The sequence below is a fragment of the Benincasa hispida genome, chromosome 11 (genome assembly GCF_027475165.1).
Source record: "Benincasa hispida cultivar pf3 chromosome 11, pf3_genome.v1.1, whole genome shotgun sequence".
NCBI lineage: Eukaryota > Viridiplantae > Streptophyta > Magnoliopsida > Cucurbitales > Cucurbitaceae > Benincasa > Benincasa hispida.
In genome coordinates this window covers 8,654,082-8,671,729 of record NC_143488.1, presented here as the reverse complement: position 1 = coordinate 8,671,729, position 17,648 = coordinate 8,654,082, and the positions used below count along the sequence as shown (strand labels likewise).

The 17,648-nt window shown below is 31.3% G+C and overlaps 2 protein-coding genes across 2 annotated transcripts; one reads left to right on the top strand and one right to left on the bottom strand.

The window, feature by feature from the left end:
- The first annotated feature begins 610 nt into the window (after positions 1 to 610).
- Positions 611 to 4,090, top strand: TOC34 (translocon at the outer envelope membrane of chloroplasts 34). The gene is made up of 8 exons (XM_039020681.2): positions 611 to 925; positions 1,897 to 2,006; positions 2,138 to 2,245; positions 2,337 to 2,461; positions 2,581 to 2,845; positions 3,365 to 3,433; positions 3,517 to 3,678; positions 3,778 to 4,090. The coding sequence occupies exons 2-8, from the start codon at positions 1,911 to 1,913 to the stop codon at positions 3,886 to 3,888; spliced, it is 936 nt and encodes a 311-aa protein (XP_038876609.1). The 5' UTR covers positions 611 to 925; positions 1,897 to 1,910; the 3' UTR covers positions 3,889 to 4,090.
- Positions 4,091 to 5,016: 926 nt separating this feature from the next.
- On the bottom strand, positions 5,017 to 10,575 carry F3H (flavanone 3-hydroxylase). Its single transcript, XM_039020680.2, has 3 exons — positions 10,158 to 10,575; positions 7,957 to 8,385; positions 5,017 to 5,426 (listed from the first exon to the last, which is right to left on the bottom strand). Exons 1-3 carry the CDS (start codon positions 10,512 to 10,514, stop codon positions 5,163 to 5,165), a joined length of 1,050 nt encoding a protein of 349 aa, XP_038876608.1. The 5' UTR covers positions 10,515 to 10,575; the 3' UTR covers positions 5,017 to 5,162.
- Positions 10,576 to 17,648: the final 7,073 nt, after the last annotated feature.

Here is a 17,648-nt window from a genome sequence, read left to right as displayed (position 1 = left end):
ATATTAATATCATGATCATTATTAAAATAAGATAACAAAAAATCCTAAATCTCATATTCTTCATCCAAATATTGATATTAATGCAATCATATTTTCAATAGTCACATTGTCCTAGGTTGCAATTCCTTCAAATACTCACTAGTCAACAATTTCACGGGTATAATTAACTTTGCTATTTTTCCTTGGCGGAAGTCCATCGTTGTAGACATCCATAAGTTTACCGCACCACCTGGTATCATCTTCTCTCTCACATTTTATAGACAGCTGGAAGCGTTAAGAACCATATTGGGTGACTTTTAATTTTTGCTTCTGAAATATTTACATATCGTGTATTCGTGGTTCTAGATTGTATTTGTGGTGAGATTGTAATTTTTGAATTTTTGCTCATGAAATATTTACATCGTGTATTTGTGGTTATGAAATATTATCATTTTTATAAATGAAATTTCAAAATTTTCTATTTCTCTGATCAGTCCTTTAATTATCTTCAATACCTAACAGAGTCTTGAAAGTTTAGAATTTAGTAAGTATTTTTGTCAGTTTGGGATCTAATAAACCCAAATTATAAGTTAGATACCCGTTAAATACTTATAAAATTTAGGGACGGAATAGAAATAAACTTAAAGTTCAAGGACTAACGTATCATTTGATCATAATTTATATATTGAAAAAACCGTATGCCTTATCCTTCGTTTCTTCCTTCCTGCTTTCTCTCTTCCCTTTCACTCCTTCACCGCTACAACCCACGCCGGCACAACCTCTCCGTCGCAGTCGCCCGCCGGCACGCCTCTGTCGCCGTAGTTGTTTTCATTTCCTCATTCCCTCCCTGCTGCAACCACGCCGGCACGCACGACTACCGCATTCTTCTGTTCGTCGACCGTGGTCTACACTCTGTCTTCAGCAACCTCTCTCTCCCTCGTTCGCAGTATGAATCAATTTTTCTTTTGTTCAATTTATTTTCTTCGATTAGGCTGAAATTGGAATGAGGTCAAATTTAATCGAAAATCCTTCCAAATACGACACAAACTTGTATTCGAATTAATTAGGGTTAGTCTTTTTGTTGTTTGTGCTTCATTTTTTTTTATAATATGCTCTGTTAATCCTAGAAATGAGGGGAATACAAAAGAATTGTTTGTATCTCTTACTCTTAAGGTTGGGGTGGGGGTGGAAGATTTCTTTCTCTCTTAATTTTGAAGAATTTATGGTCTAAATTGTGGGTATTGATGTAAATTTAGGCCTTATCTCTCTCCTTTTTTTGAATAAGTTGCTGGCACCGAACAAGCTTCTATTCAACTTAATTTACCAATAAAATCACTGACGCTGGCTGGTTAAATTCATCATCTATTCGACTTATCGTGCAGCTTTGAGTTAATTTTCCTGTGGTCATGTTGGTCAGCTGTTGCTGAATTGTTAAAGATTGTTCGTCGTGAAAATCCATTCGCTGTTACAAGTAGTTGTCTTGCATGATCTCTTTTAATTTAAATTTTGACATTCTGTAAATGTTGCATTGAGTTTCGTGGACAAGGTTCATTCATATTCTTGCATTTTTTGTTCCCTTTTGTTTGTTATTGGAAAATGAAAAAAGAAGGGTTCTCTGGGAATGAGCACAACATTTATTTGACTTTCTTTAAGAAATAAGGGCCACATTGTAGTGGACCTTAACTTCATGGGAATTGTGAGGGCTCTTTTCAGGGTGTGATTTGAGATGCTCAATCTATGATATTATATCTATGGCTGTTCTGTTTGTTAAAGGAAGGTTATCTTTTTATCTGTTGTATGTATGTTACATGCACACTTACAAATTGATTATCAGATTTGTTTCCTCTTCTTGGAGTCTATTTCTGGGCTACGACTAATGCAAATATTTGTATTTTGTCTCATGAAATTTTATGACAGGCACACACAATTTCATGGCATCTCAGGTTGTCCGTGAGTGGATTGGAATTAACAAGTTTGCAATGGCTACACAAGACAAATTACTTGAGTTGCTGGGAAAACTGAAGCAGGTTATATTCAATTTTACCCATATGTCGTGATCGCAAAATCCATATCTACATGATCTATTTTTCCATTTAAGTCTTTGCACTGGTTTTTCACAATCTCCTAGGATTCATTGACTTTTGATATCTTTCTACAGAATGTCAACACATTGACAATACTTGTAATGGGGAAGGGTGGGGTTGGAAAATCATCCACTGTGAATTCCCTTATTGGTGAAAGAGCTGTATCTGTTAGTCCTTTTCAGGTACTTATTACTTATTCACTTCACTTGTATTTTGGTTGACTGAAGTTTACAGAAGGTGCATGATTTGATTTGAGAAATGAAATGTTTATAGTCAGAAGTGCCAAGGCCTGTGATGGTTTCTCGCTCAAGGGCTGGATTTACATTAAACATCATTGATACACCGGGCATCATAGAAGGAGGTTATATCAATGACCAGGCTCTTGAGATCATAAAACGGTAATTTCTATTCTTTTTTTAATAAAAAATTCAGATTGATTACGAGATAATTATCTGGTTCTTATCATTGTATATTTTTATCTTTCTTTTTTGGGATATTTCTGGGGGTTGGTGAGCAGCTTTCTTTTGAATAAGACCATAGATATTCTTCTCTATGTGGACCGGTTGGATGCATATAGAGTAGATAACTTGGAAAAGCAGGTTATTAAGGCCATAACAGACAGCTTCGGTAAAGCAATATGGAATAGGGCTTTGGTCGTTCTCACTCATGCCCAATTTTCCCCACCAGATGGATTGCCATATGATGAATTTGTTTCCAGAAGATCAGAAGCTCTACTGAAAACTGTCCGATCTGGTGCCTCTATCAACAAAAATGATATCCAGGTGGCTTTTGCTATTTTTGTTAGCCATTGTCAGCATGTCTTGAGTTCCATTTGTTTTTTGTGCAGATTTTAGTTGTATGCCTATTTCCTGCCCCGTTTTCTTTCATTTTTTTCATCAATTAAAGTTTGGTATATCATTTTTTTTAAATGAGATTACTTTAAACATGTATAGATATCAGAATTGAATGACGTCACCTTTTGGGTCATGTCTTCATTTCTTGTAAACTACATTTTTGCTGCCAGTTTTGGAGCGGTGGAGGGCTGAATATCAAGTGAGCTCTTTTGTTGTTGGTCATATCCAAAACATGCAAATGTTCTGGGAAGTGATCACTGAAGATTTTGAAGGACTTTTTTTATATTAGTTAGTGTATGAATTGTCGATGTGTTATAATAATGGTGTTCAATGTCTTTGATCTTTCTTTCAGTAAAATCTCTCAGAGAACACACAAGATTTTCTTTATTTATTCGTTGCTCATTTAATGATATAAGTATTTATCTAAATTCTATACCTTCCTTCTAGGGGTCGAAGATTCCAGTTGTTTTGGTTGAGAACAGTGGACGGTGCAACCAGAATGAGAAAGATGAAAAGGTTCTTACCTCTCTCTTTCTTTCTTCAAAATCCTCGTTCGAATGTATTCAAATTAATGGTTTGACTATTCTTTTTCACAATAGGTTCTTCCAAATGGGATTGCTTGGATTCCTCACTTGGTTGAGACAATCACCACAGTGGTGTTGAATGGAAGCAAGTCTATTTGTGTTGATAAAAAGTTGATCGAAGGCCCAAACCCCAATCAGAGGGGGAAGTTGCTGATTCCCTTTATTTTTGCACTCCAAGTAAGTATCTGGAACTTAAAAAGATTCTATAATTTGCTTTTCTCTTATGACTCAGAGACTGAGTCTGTCTGTTTGCTTCTTTCTTTGGCTTGTTGATAGTATCTCTTCGTTGTCAAACCTATCGAGCGAGCAATAAGAAGTGATATATCAAAAGAAAGTAGACCGTCGTGGGAGATGCGTGATACGAGCTTGTCCAGCCGCAAGTACTGATTTGACCACATAAATATCCTCAACGATCGAAGTTTGGTGAGTTAATCTATGAGTCTTTTGTTCGTGTTGAGATTAGACCTTGTCGCGTTTTTGTAGAAGTTTGAATCTAAAGATAACTGAGTTTCTGTAAGTGAATTCGTATACGCTGCCAACCCTCAGCTCGGATACTCATAATTAGTTAGAAAATTGTCTCTTTCCTTTCGTTTTTGGCCTTCTCCAATCCCCATTACTCTTCCCAACTCTGGCAATCAAACATTCAAACCTGGCATGCAAGTGTTAATAATGTTGATGATCATAATATTTGATATTGTCTTTAATCCATAATCTTTAAGTGAAGTCATTAATGCATAGGCCTCAATGGAAATGAATTATGAAAGTACATTTGGATTTGAAATTTTAAGGAATGTTATGTAGATCAGTAGGCCAATTCTGGTGTGCTGAAAAAGGGAATTGGACAATTCTTTGTTAGATTGTTTCTATTGGTTTATGAGCTTCCAATAATGTTCTATAGTCCATGCGGTAATTGTGTTTAGATTGTTTGACTGAAAAACGTCTTTTAGTCCCGAGGTTTTAAGTATAGTTTTTATTTGATCCATAGATTTTAAAATGTTACACATAAGTTTTGGGTTTGATTTCATTTTATTTCCAAGGTTCCAAAATATTATAATATAATAATTTATCCTTGAGATTTGAGTTCTTTCAATTTAATCCATAAGTTGATTTACGATTGTAACTTTGAATTTTCACTAAGTGTGTCTTTGGTGGCCCGTAAAGGAATGAGATTGTAATATAATGTAATAAAAAAATTCATGTTTGGATTGAGCTCATTTTGTTTCAACAATTTTCATTCTAACCCTCTTTCTCATCGTGTAATCTTGGTTACATTTTAGTTTTTCAAACACATCCTAAATACTCATTATTTGTTAATGTCAATTGATTAAATTTAAAATAATTATGAAGTGAATTTCAAATTAATTTTATTAGTCATAGGAAAAAAATGGAAGTAAATTAATATAACAATTTGAAGCTTAGGAATTGAAATTGAATTCATAACTAATTAGGTCCAAAACTTAGAGAGGAAAATGTATTGTTTTCACACGTTTTAATTTGTTTAGACCATTTTAAATAAATACCAAATTTCATAGATCCGAAGTACCATTTTATTTAATAGCTCCTCAAACGAAACCCACCCACCATCGTCAGAATAGAAAACACATAAAGAGATGAACTAGAAGAAAAGGTTTAGTGATTGGGCTTGGGCTTCCAAATGGGCCTTATCGAAGAAACTCTTGGGCTTGTTGTTCTTGGGCTTTCTTCTTAAGCCCTGCAAGCTCAATGTCCTTGCTCATCTTCATCTGATACATCTCAGTGAAAGTGATGGGCTTCTCAAGAATTGGCTTCTCCCCATCTTTGATCTTCAATGGATACACAATGGCTTCTTGTGAAGGGTTTTGAAATGTGGCTATTGATAGCCTGCTTGTGTTTGAGTTCACTACTGCCTGGTGATCAGCATTCTTGAACCTCCCATTGCTAAGGTACTGTTCCAACAAATTCAATAATCTTTTGTTACTTCATCTCAACTTCACACATTACCAAATATAAAATTGAAAGCTCAATTGTATATCTATTGGAGATCAACTAATTACTTATTTTTTAGTATGTCAAACACATATAACACACAAAATCAAAAGCAAAGGATCCTATAAAGCATTTTAAAATATAAAAGTTACTTATTAAATACAAAATTTGAGGGAGCATTTGGGGCAATGAGTTGATTATTATAGTTGGTTATAATAGTTTTATTTGGATTATAATATTATGAGCTTGAGGTATAAATTATTTTAGTTTGAGAAAGAAATAGTAAGCACTGTAGTAAAAAATAAAAAAAAAATGGTGAATGTAAAATAGTAAAAGTAGTAAGAAATAGTAAATATTATAGTAAATAGGTAACAAGAGGTGATTATTATAATCTTAGGATAACCCTTGAAAATTTAGAAATCTATTAGATACAATCGAAAGTATAAGGATTAATTTTATTGTAAACACAAAAAAAATTAATTGGATAATTGAAAGTATAGAGACCAAAATGAAACAAAATTTAAAGTACAAGAATCAAAATGGTATTTTAATCTTTAATTTTTAATTATAGGTCGTGTACCCAATCTTTTCCTCCAAAATTATTGCAACTCTAAAAAGCACAAGCATAGCACATAGTTGAAAAGTTGTGGAAATAAATGGAAGAAAAACCTAATCCGGCAGCAATGACTCTCAACGATTAAACCTAATCCAATGTGTGTAATTTTTTTTTTTTTTTTTTTAACCTTAATCCAATGTGATTGGGTAATGAATTGGTGAAACTTTCGTTAATGTAACGTATCTCTACCTTTTGAAACTACCCTATTAAGTAACTCTACTTAGAGAGAATAGAGTATTACTTCTATTTATTGTAAGTTATGTTAGTATTATTTAAAGAATGATGTAGGATCTGATAGTATTAAAACATATATTAGTAATACAAGGTTTAGTGTGTGCCTAAAGAAAATATGTTATGTCATACGAAATGAAAACCAACAAAATTTACAGTTTGTTATAATGTGTTCTAAAAAATAATGTTTTTGAACTAAGCACCACTTGTTCAAACATTTTAGAAGAAAAGAAAAATCAATGTTAAAATATCGTTCCATTTTAATCCATGTACTTCCAAATGTCTAAATTTAGTTCATGTACTTTAGTTCTTCTAGTATATATTAACTTTAGTTCTTATTAGTTTATTGTTGATTTTTTGAGAAGGAAAGAAAAAAAATATAGTTTGTATATTCGCTTTGTAAATTTTGAAAATATATTCACATGATGTATTTTTTGCATGTGTTATAAAAGCTATTTTGAGTGGTTGTCAAATATTCTTATTTTTTCTAAAATGATTTATTTTTAAAATTAAATACTTACAAAGTTAAACCAAACACACCTTAAAATTAAAATTTATTGAAAATTTAATAGTCAAATTTAAGATTTATAAAAGTATAGTGATTAAATTTGGATTTGAAATATGGAGACTAAAATAATCAAAATATAAAAAACTTAAAAGCATAGAGATGATAATGGTATTTTAATAAAAAAATCAAACACAATTATGTTTTGCTCATTTAGTTTTAAGCATTTTCTTGGCTTGGTCTATGCATACTTTCAATGGTGATTTTAGGGAAAGTATTAATTACATAAGTATTTTTTAAAAAATAGTTAAACCCTCTTTTAAAATTCTCTCTTCTTAAGTGTCTTTATATCTAATTCTATAATTTCTCAGTTCACACGGTTAACTATTGAATTAAAAATATATTTTTAATATGTAAAATCACTTTCTAAAATTCTAACCAAATACTACAAACTTTGAAAAGATAAACTTTTCACTTATTGAAAACCTTGACATCACAAACATACTTTTTATACAATTATTTTTCTAAATTAAAAAATATATATAGATGCTTTTCTTCGAAATTACTTTGTTAGAGTAAAATTTTAATTAAAAGAGATAAAATTATCCTTTTAGTCTTCCCATTTTAAAAAATATGTGTGTTTAATCTATGAGTTTTGAAAATATACCTTTTTAATCCTTAAATTTTTTAGATTAAACGCATTTGTTTCCTAAATTTTCAAAGTATACGTTTTTAGTCCCAATTTTTTAAAAATAAATTTAAAATGTCACTCAAATAACTTATTATTACAGTTAATTATATGACATTTTAAATTTAAAAAATAATTTTAAAAATTTTAAAAATTTTAAAAATTTTAAAAATATGCTTCCGAACTTTTAAACCTATTCTTGAAAACTAACTAAAAACATACATTTTAAAAGTTTAAAAACCAAATACACCTATTCTTGAAAAGGTAATTTTGAACTCAAAATATTCATTTTGAAAGCCTAGAAACTGAACTCGGGACTAAAAAAACACTTTTATGCCATTTTTTTACCCTTTAAGGATTTCAATCAAACACTAGCAATTCTTTTAAAATCACTATTAAAAACCCTAAATTTCAATCATTCAAAACATGTATTAAAAAAAACACACTTACATGGCCATGGTCTCCCAAGTTGACGACGAAGGCACCTTCGACGGGCTGGACGGTGATCCAGGTCCGGCCACCGTCCTTGGTGGCCTGAAGGCCACCGACCTTGTCCTGCAACAGCAACGTTATGGTTCCAGGATCAGTGTGGCGTTTTAGCCCTAAAGTGAGGTCTGGCTCAGGACATTTGGGATAGAAATTTACGACAATCTTCTGGTCCATGTCTACACAAGCCTTCTTTAAGGCCTCCTTTTCCAAACCCATGGCTTCTGATAAAACCTCCAAAAGCTTACAAGCCAGCCCCATCAACTTGTCGCTGTACTCCGCCGTCTTTGCCGCCCACCCCTCCGGCTTGTCCGGCCAGAGAGAGTAGTCTCGGTTTTTTATTGGGTATGTAAAGTAGGTTACTATCTCACGCCAATCTTTAAAGACTTCTCCCTGTAAATTTACGCTAACTCATTAAGTTAAAGCACAAGATTATGTCTTTATCTAAGAGAACAAAAAGCTAAAGTCACATTTGATAATTATTAAGTTTTTTTAAATCAAGCTTCTTTAGGAATACTATTTACACCTATAAATTTCTTTGTTTTTGCTATTCAATTTCTACCAAAGTTTTCAAAAATCAAAAAATTTTAAAAAAGAAAAAAAAAGTTATTTTTAAAAAATAAAAAATAAAATTATTTTTTTTTGTTTTTATTTTAGAATATTCCAAATATACCTTAAAATAAAAGTTAGTAGAGTTCAAACATCAAATTGAAACAACAATAATTCTAAAGAAAAGTAAAATTAAATGTACATGAATCAGAACTAACCCCGCCATAATTGATCAGGTTAAAATTTAGGCTTTGTAATAATTCAATAGCTTAAAGTACTTGTTTTTTTGTTGTCTTATGCTTTTAAATGACGTTTATAGTTGCCATAAATCCTTATTAATGTAGCTCCATGTCAAATTACTTTTAGTCTTATGAAAAAATCTTAACCGTCTAAGTTGTTTGATGAAACAAATTATTTATTAATCTATTCACAATAATTTTTAATTTGTTCTAGTAGTGTAAATGACTTTTAAAATAAGCTTCCTAGCAGTTTTTTTTACCTATTTTAAAATTTATCATCCATATTAATATATAGTGTAAATCTATTCTCAAACTTGAATTGATTCAATTATAATAATTGTTTTTCTTAAACTTTTATAAAATTATTTAGATTAACAAAATTAATTGCAATTCATAATCATATAATTTTTAAAATAATTATATTATGATAAATTATAAATTAAATATTAAATATAAAAAATAATTGAAATAATAAATCTTCTTTTGTTCATAAAACTAAACTATACAAATTTAGTTAACTAATTTTCCCTGAATTAGAATTTACCCAAAACTATTAAAATAGTATATAACATTTTAATCTACTCGTTTGAATGCACTGTATTTATTTTATTTTTACCTATAAAATCAATTAAAATTACAAAATAAGTTCAAGCTAAAACATTACTCCACATAAATGAAACAAACTATAGATTTTAGCAACATGGAAATAATAATAAAATACCGATTTTCATGTTCCTCTACTACCGAACCCAACAAAATAAATTTCCCTAACTAGGACTAAAATATTTTTTTTTAACTTTAAAATAACTATTTTAAAAAGAAAGGAGAGATTATACTAATATAGTTTAGGACTAAGATAAACACTTAATACATTAACTTAAAACTATATTACAATTGTGTTAGTATTTTATCACATTTTCACGTCTTAATTTTTGTTAAAGAGTAATTTTAAAACGTTTATAATGACATGTTTGAATCACTTAAAAAATAATTATTCAAAAAGAAGTTAATATTATGAAAAATATGAATAAAAATGTAAAATTAAATAGAAAATTGATTTTGAGTATTTTGAAAATGTGTGGAATGTGATGTGATTTTAAACCTACAAAATAGATTTTGACAAATTTTGAAATCGCTCAAAAATATACACTAAAAAGTTGGGTGATATTCTTGGTAATATTCATAGGTCTTATTGTTATTATGTCCCCAGTTTTAACAATGAAGAACATATTTACCAGTCCACAAAGACGGATCAAATCAGAGCATAAACACCTCCTAAAATGAAGAGACGATTAAAACCAGAGAGATCCGAAAATGATGATGAGCACATAATAATGGAGAATAGGAGGAGGAAGTTTTATTTGAATATGATTTTACCTTGAGATGACTAGAGACGATGAATCCGCCTTTCTTACCGCCGGACATGTCGAAACGGAGTTTCTCCTCCGGCGGACGGGCAAAGAAATCGCGAGCGAGACGAGTCATATCAGAAACAATCTCGGAGTCGACGCCATGGTCGACGACCTGGAATATCCCCCAGTCCTCGCAGGCTTCGACGATGGTCCGGCAAATCTCGGCCCTGCGATCGCCGTCGATTCCGGCAAGGGAGATGATAGGAATTTCATCGCTGAAATGGTTGTAAGGGACTCTGGGACGGTCGTCGTGGTGGCGGACGAAATCGGGCGGCAGAATTGGCTGGTCGGCAAGAGCAGTGAGAGTGGTGGAAGAAGCCATTGATTTTGTTGGGGGAGAGCGAAAATGGCGGGGGTTTCGTTACGGAGAAGAAGCAAAGCGAATGGGGCGTGACTTTTTATTTATTTATTTATTTAAAAATTTTGTATACGGTTAAAAAAAGCTGACCCTAGCGTGGGACCCACCTACTATAAAACTAACCATCGCTTTCCAGAATCTTTTCGTCTTCATTTTTACTTTTATTTATTATTATTATTATATATATTTGGAAAAACTACTCTTTTTTTTTTTTTTTTTTTGTTATTCTGGTTCTATTTTTCTGTCTAGTTTCTATTTTCTGAGTTTCAAGCTGTTTATATTTTTAATAAGTTTGGAGTTTTTGTTTCAATTTAATCTTTAAATTTTAAAATATTACAATTTTATTTTTTAGAGTTAATTTTTGTTTTTATTTAGTTTTCAAATTTTAAGATTTATATTTTTAATTTCGATATTTCATTGTTTATTTACTTTTTTAACACTAATTACTCACTTTTAGACATTGTCTTAATGTCTATTAATTAAATTAAAATAATTATGAAGTGATGTTTCACTAATGAACAATTGAGAGTAAACGATGAAAAACTCTGAGTTTCATTAACTTTCATAACTATTAAAATTAAATTTAAATTTCTACTTCAGGATTCTTCTAAATTAACTAATAGATATAATCGTTCTAAAAAATACTAATAAATATAACCACTAAAGATAAAAGATAAATATTTAATGAAAAATGGAGATTAGAAATATAAAGCTTGAAACTAATGGAACAAATTGAAACAAAACTTAAATTTCAAGAGTGAAATTGTAACATTTTGAAACCTATAGACTAAATTGAAACCGAGTTCAAAATTTAAGGACTAAAAGTGTAACCATTTGAATTCAAAGGACCAAAAGAATATTTATCTCTCTTTTTTCTTTCTCATGGTATTAAATTTTCATTGATATTTTTACAATTTTATATTTAATATCAATATAAGAGGAGAATTGAAATTTTTATTATTTTATAAAAATCATGAGACATAAAATAATAAGTAACAAAATACCACTAATATGAATATAATATAAATAAATAATAAAAAAAAATATCAATTTATACTTGTAAACTTTAAAGTTATATTAATTAAAATATTAAACTAATAATTGTCTCAATTTAAATAATGAACTTTAATGGTATGTTTGGTGTGTGATAAAAATAGAGAGTTGAGTTGACTTGAGTTAGTAATTATTATTTGGAGAGTTAAATTATCTGAGAAGTTAAATTGTCTGTGTTTGTTTGCAGAGTTGAGTTGAGTTGATAATTATTGTCTGTGTTTGTTGTACAGAGTTGAGTTGAGTTGAGGATCTGATGCAGTTTTTTGTGAAGGAGATTAGTTCTATTTTTTTCTGTTTGTTTTTTATTTCATTCTTTTATTTTTTTAGTTTTATACTTTGCTATTGTTGATTAATTTTCAAATATACACGTATTTTCTCAAATCATTTATGACATAAACTGGAAAATCTCATTTTTTTCTCAATTTGTAGAACATAATAGATTATTTTTCATATATTCTTTTCAAAAACTGTAATAATTCTAATTCTCTTCAATCGGTAAACATACCAACAAAATATATTTCATATTGCTGCTTAATTAATTGGTATATTGTATATTGTATGTATATATATTGAATGTTTGTATATATATTGAAGGTAATTATCCCAATTACTAATTGGTATATTGTATGTATATATATTGAATCTTGCTAATTTAACTTTATTATTTCACATATCATACAGTTTATTTTTATATAATATGGATAGTATATTTGGAATTGAAATTGTACATAGGATAATTACCTTTCATTTGATTATGATGGTGAGAATGTGATGCAGTACAGTAACATTTTTCATAAGATCACAAAAATAATATGAACCGACCGAATATGTGGCAGTTTCCAAAAAAATTCACAAAATATATGTTCTTTTCGATATTTATAATATCCGTGTCATAATACAAACACAAAAATTACATGTCATGACGTATGCAAAAGTTATCATTCTTTTCGACATGACAGTCCATTGTCTATTTGCTGTTATCCAAAAAAATTATAAATAAAATATTGGGGTGTGGTCAGTCTACATGTTTCTTCCTAGAAGACGGAGGCAGTACCTCTTCCGTGCGTGTTCTGGTACTGCAAGGAAGGAATCTGTCTTCTGAATGTCTGTGACAAGGAGGTCAATAAGAGTGACCTGATCATCCTCATCCAGGCCATCAATGTTGTATATGGCATTTACTACTTCTTTCCGATGCCCGAACTCCAGCTCATACTTCTCCTTTTGCCACGATGCAAGTCTACCTATGTGTGTGCTCTGCATTTCAACAGTCGATCTCATGATGCCGATCATTTCAGCTTGGAATGATGGTCTCTTCCTCTTACTGCCTTCAGATGACTCGGCAGGTACACTCACTCTACCTGTAGATTACTCTGCTGGCTCTTCATCTATTTCATCTTGATTTAATGGTGATTCTATCTAGCGAACCTCTGGTGTGTGACAGTCCTGTGATCCAAGTCGAATCTCATCTTCAAACTCTCAGAATGTATTCGTTGCCAACCCTCACTTGATTGCCCTATTGCTCTGTCTTTCCCAAATACGGTAGAGAGGTCATCGTAATGTGGGAATGGCTTGTTCCACATCCCCTTCGCATTGGGATGACTCTGCATTGATACACATACACATTATTAATATTTATATTATAACACGTACCCGTACATTTTTTTTTCTAGAATCTTATTCGAACCCAAAGATCGAAAATCTCCCTCTCGATCTGGACACATTTGAACTCCTCGTTCTAGCCAAACCCCGACTAACTTAACATCTCTGATACTGTGTTGTATTATTTCTTCAGACTCCTCACCTTGCACTCAATGGTGTTCTGATTCAGTGCGCACCTGGACACTTTCTCATGCAGAATTCGCTCCAAGTGTTGTAGGTATCCTGGTCGAAATGTCCCATTGTCGGACCTTCAACCGGTCTCCACCAAATACAATAGAGTTTCCATCAACTTAACGTCCTCCACCTTCGACCATACGTGTTTAGACCTCTTACCATTACCTGCCATTATGCTGCATGCATACGTTTGTTGAATAAAAATATGCTATAAATTAAACACGTGCACAAATAAAGGATAAATTGCTGAAATTATATGTTCCAATTTAACTTGCACATAGAGTCTTGGCACAAAACATTTTCACGATATACTTGAAATGTTCCATAATTAAATTCCATTTAGTAGTAAAAGAAAAGTAAGCAATGAATATTGAATAATCAGGCTCTTTGCCATTGAATAAACATTTCAACTGCTAAGTCATCCCTGAACTTGGTCCATTCCTCCGATGATTCAACAAATTCAATATGATCCCCATCAAGATCAACTGATGCAGAATTCTCCTCATCGGGCACGTCAAGCATTGCACCGATTCCCATCTCCCTTGTGATCAAGTTGTGAATAAGGCAACATGCAGTTATTGTTCGACATTGAACTTGTATTAGGTAGAATGATTTTCCCCTAAGAATAGCCCACCGCTCCTTTAGCAACCAAAACGCTTGCTCGATAACATTCCTTGTTGAAGAGTGTTTCATGTTGAAAAATTCTCTTGCAATTGCCAGTGCGTTTCCTACTCCACGCCAATCGGAGAGATGGTATCGTTCCCCTCTATACGGCGCCAAGAATCCTTCAGCGTTGGGGTATCCAGCATCACATAGGTAATAATATCTTATACACGTTTTGAAATGTCATGCACATGTGTTGTGGCATGTACGCATGTTTAAATAACGTATACGGTTATTATAATACCCTTTGGAACCCTCAATCCATACGGTCGCGAAACCGCATCCCTAAGAACCCTTGAATCGGCTGCAGAACCTTCCCACCCTAACAAAACGAAGATGAACTCCCCATTTTGATCACACACCGCAGGAACGTTTATGACAATCTTTCCCTTTCTCATCCTATATCGAGGTCGATCGACGACACTAACATTCATTTAATGTATGTGCCGTCTAGCATATCTAGACAATTCTGTTTCTCTCAAGTGATCAGAATGAATTTAAAAAAAAATCTATCGTTGCATAAATATTTATGACGTATTCATATAAAAAACTGAGTACTTTTTGTACCTGAGATCACTTCTATCTTCCATCGGTGCATGTATTTGTGATCGGTTCTGGTTTTCTTAACAAAACAGTGTGAAGTTGTAAGATTTCCCTAAGAACTGCGTTGAAATATCTCGAAACTGTCTCACCAAACCTCAAAAAGTTTCTACGTAACACTTGATTCTTGACATCGTGTGCAAGAATGTGTAGGAATATCACAACCATCTATTCGACGTCCATACATCTTGTTGGTTCCAAACAACCAGTCGACCGTAGCATATTACATAGAATCGTAAAGGTACGTCTATCCATTCGGGTGCTTTCACGACATGCCAAGTCACTCTCGTAAATTAGGCGAAAGAAGGTCAACTGCCTAATGCAGTGCCTAGCATATGTCGATTGTCTCTCTATCCTTCGGTAGTTGTCCAATAACGTGGTTAGTGTTATGAACAACTGTATTTGAGAGTGCGAAATAATTCTCATGATAAAAAAGAGGTCTTCAACAGTATCCATCTTTATAGGGAAAGGGATACATAAGTTTTTCCTGAAAGGGTAAGATATTTGGCGAATCATGTTTCATGATTAAGAAAGAATAGCAAACGATGTCAAGCGTCAGTATTGGGCATATTGGGTTATAGTTTAGATTTATGGTGTTATTTCCCAATGTACCTATAATAATCTAAAAATACATGTGTTTCAAGGGATTAGTGGGTTTTTTTCCTAAGGATAGGGTTGAGGGTATTTTAGTTAAGTCTTTTTAAGGGTCTAGTGGGTTCTTTTTTTTTTCTTTTTTTTTTTTTTCTCTCTCTCTCTCTTTCTTATTCTTCTTATTTTTTTCCCTAGATTGGTTTATGAACAATTTGAATCAGCTTCTAAAAACTTATCATACTCCTAGTTCCTAGGACAACAAATTTTCATCGAAAGATATGTTAACACGATGTATATAGAAAAAAATATGCATTTTTTCATACTTTCAAAACTTGGTGAACCGATTGTATGAATATTGGTGTGCAATATTTTTTAATTCTTATGTCACCGATTAGAAATTATATTTTTCAAAAATTAAACATTGGTTATAATATTAATACCATCGTTTCATTACAATTATATAATTTTTTTAAAAAAAAATCAATTTTGATTGTGAAATGATAGTAAGACATACCAAAATTAATCCTGAAACTAGCTTGATAATAACACACCAAAATGTATAGAATATGTTCTTATTGAAGCTGGAAAAAGAAAAAGAATTGAAATGAACGTATTATTAGATAAAAAAAAATTACATAACAGTACTATTTCACCCATAATTCATAAAAAATTTGAGAAGTATCAGATTAAAAAATATAATGTCGGCAACCATTAATAAAAAAAATTTGTGAACTAGTATTCCCAAAAAAATGTAACCAACAATTAACAAATAACATATTTTCATAAAAAAAAAATAAGTCTTAAAAAAATGGAGATACTCTGAACCTCAAAATAAGAAACCTCCTCAAACTAATTAGGAATAATTTGTGCAATTAGTTTGGACCCTACAAGAAACCCAAACTAATGATTGTTATATTAGAAATAAAATAAAATAAATTAAACTAAGGAGTAACCAACAAAAAAAAATTAAACTAAAGAGTAACCAATAAATGAGTGAGAAGTCAGTATGAGTGAGAAGTCATCTATAAATAGAAGAGGGAGAAAGAAGAGGTTGTTGGAGAGAGTTGGGTGCATTTATTAAAGAGTGAAATTAATTTAACCTAATTAATTAAAGAGTGACATGAATGTTAGTTGAAAGTAAGTAGCAACCACGTTGGTAGTAAAGTCAAGTACATAGAAATACGACAGTGGAATGAACCAACAAAAATGACAGTAGAATGAATTTGAACATATAAGATAAGATCGGTCCTTGGAAGAATCCAATAAAAACAATGAACCAAATCATCATATCAAATTTTTGTAAAACAAAAAAGTAAGCTATGAACTGGAAAAAAAATATTTATGTAATATAACACAAAAATTCTATTAAATTAGCTACCAAATTTGAAATGAAAATCAGATTAGGATGAGCGAGATCCTCCTCATGAGCGAGATCCTCATGAGCAAGATCAAGCATTTCTTTAACAAACTGTCTTTCTAGCAATGCTCACCTTACCAGCGAGATTCAATCCACATTTCTAGTGAGATTTCCTTCTAGAGCGAGATCCTCATTACAAAATTAGCGAGATTTCACTTGTCGAGGGTTGAAGTTTTGACTTATGTATGTAGAAACTTCAACCTTCGACAACCCTTTATACATATTGTTTCCAAGTTTTTTTTGTTTGTCGAGTTCTCAATGTTTGAAAACAACCATATTAATATAAAAGGTCCTAATTTTGAGGGGATAAAAAAGAGAGTTTTGAGTGAGTAAAAAAGGGGTTTTAATAACCCATAGGTTTTCTTTATGGGCTTAACAAACATGGGTAATAAATACCCACCCAACTCAATAACTCATACCCATTTATCAAACACCTCCTAAGTGTATTAATTTACACTATTCTCTAGATTTAGTTCTACCAATATCATGTAAAACTTATAATTTGAGTCAATTAAAGTTCTAAATTTTTACAAACCAATAAATTTAGACCCTTTAGTACGACTACTTTTGAAAATCATCACTACATTAATTCTCAAACTTGTATAGATTTCTTCAAATGTCGATTTTACATAATAAATATTTAGAGTAAATGCATGAACGGTTTTCTAATAAATTATTAATAAGAGTCTAAAATGATTATTCATTAGTAAAAGTTTAGGAGTTTAGTTGATAAAATATAAATATAAGTTTTACACGAGGTTTTTCCAAATGAAACGTAATGAAGAATGTAAATTGATACGCTTACAAAAGTTCAGGTTGTTAATTGATACAATTATTAGTTTTGGGTTTAAATTGATACAACATTTAAAATTTAAGAGTATTAGTTGATATTTATCCTGAATAATATTTTAACTTGTTTAAAAAATAATAAAATCTTTATT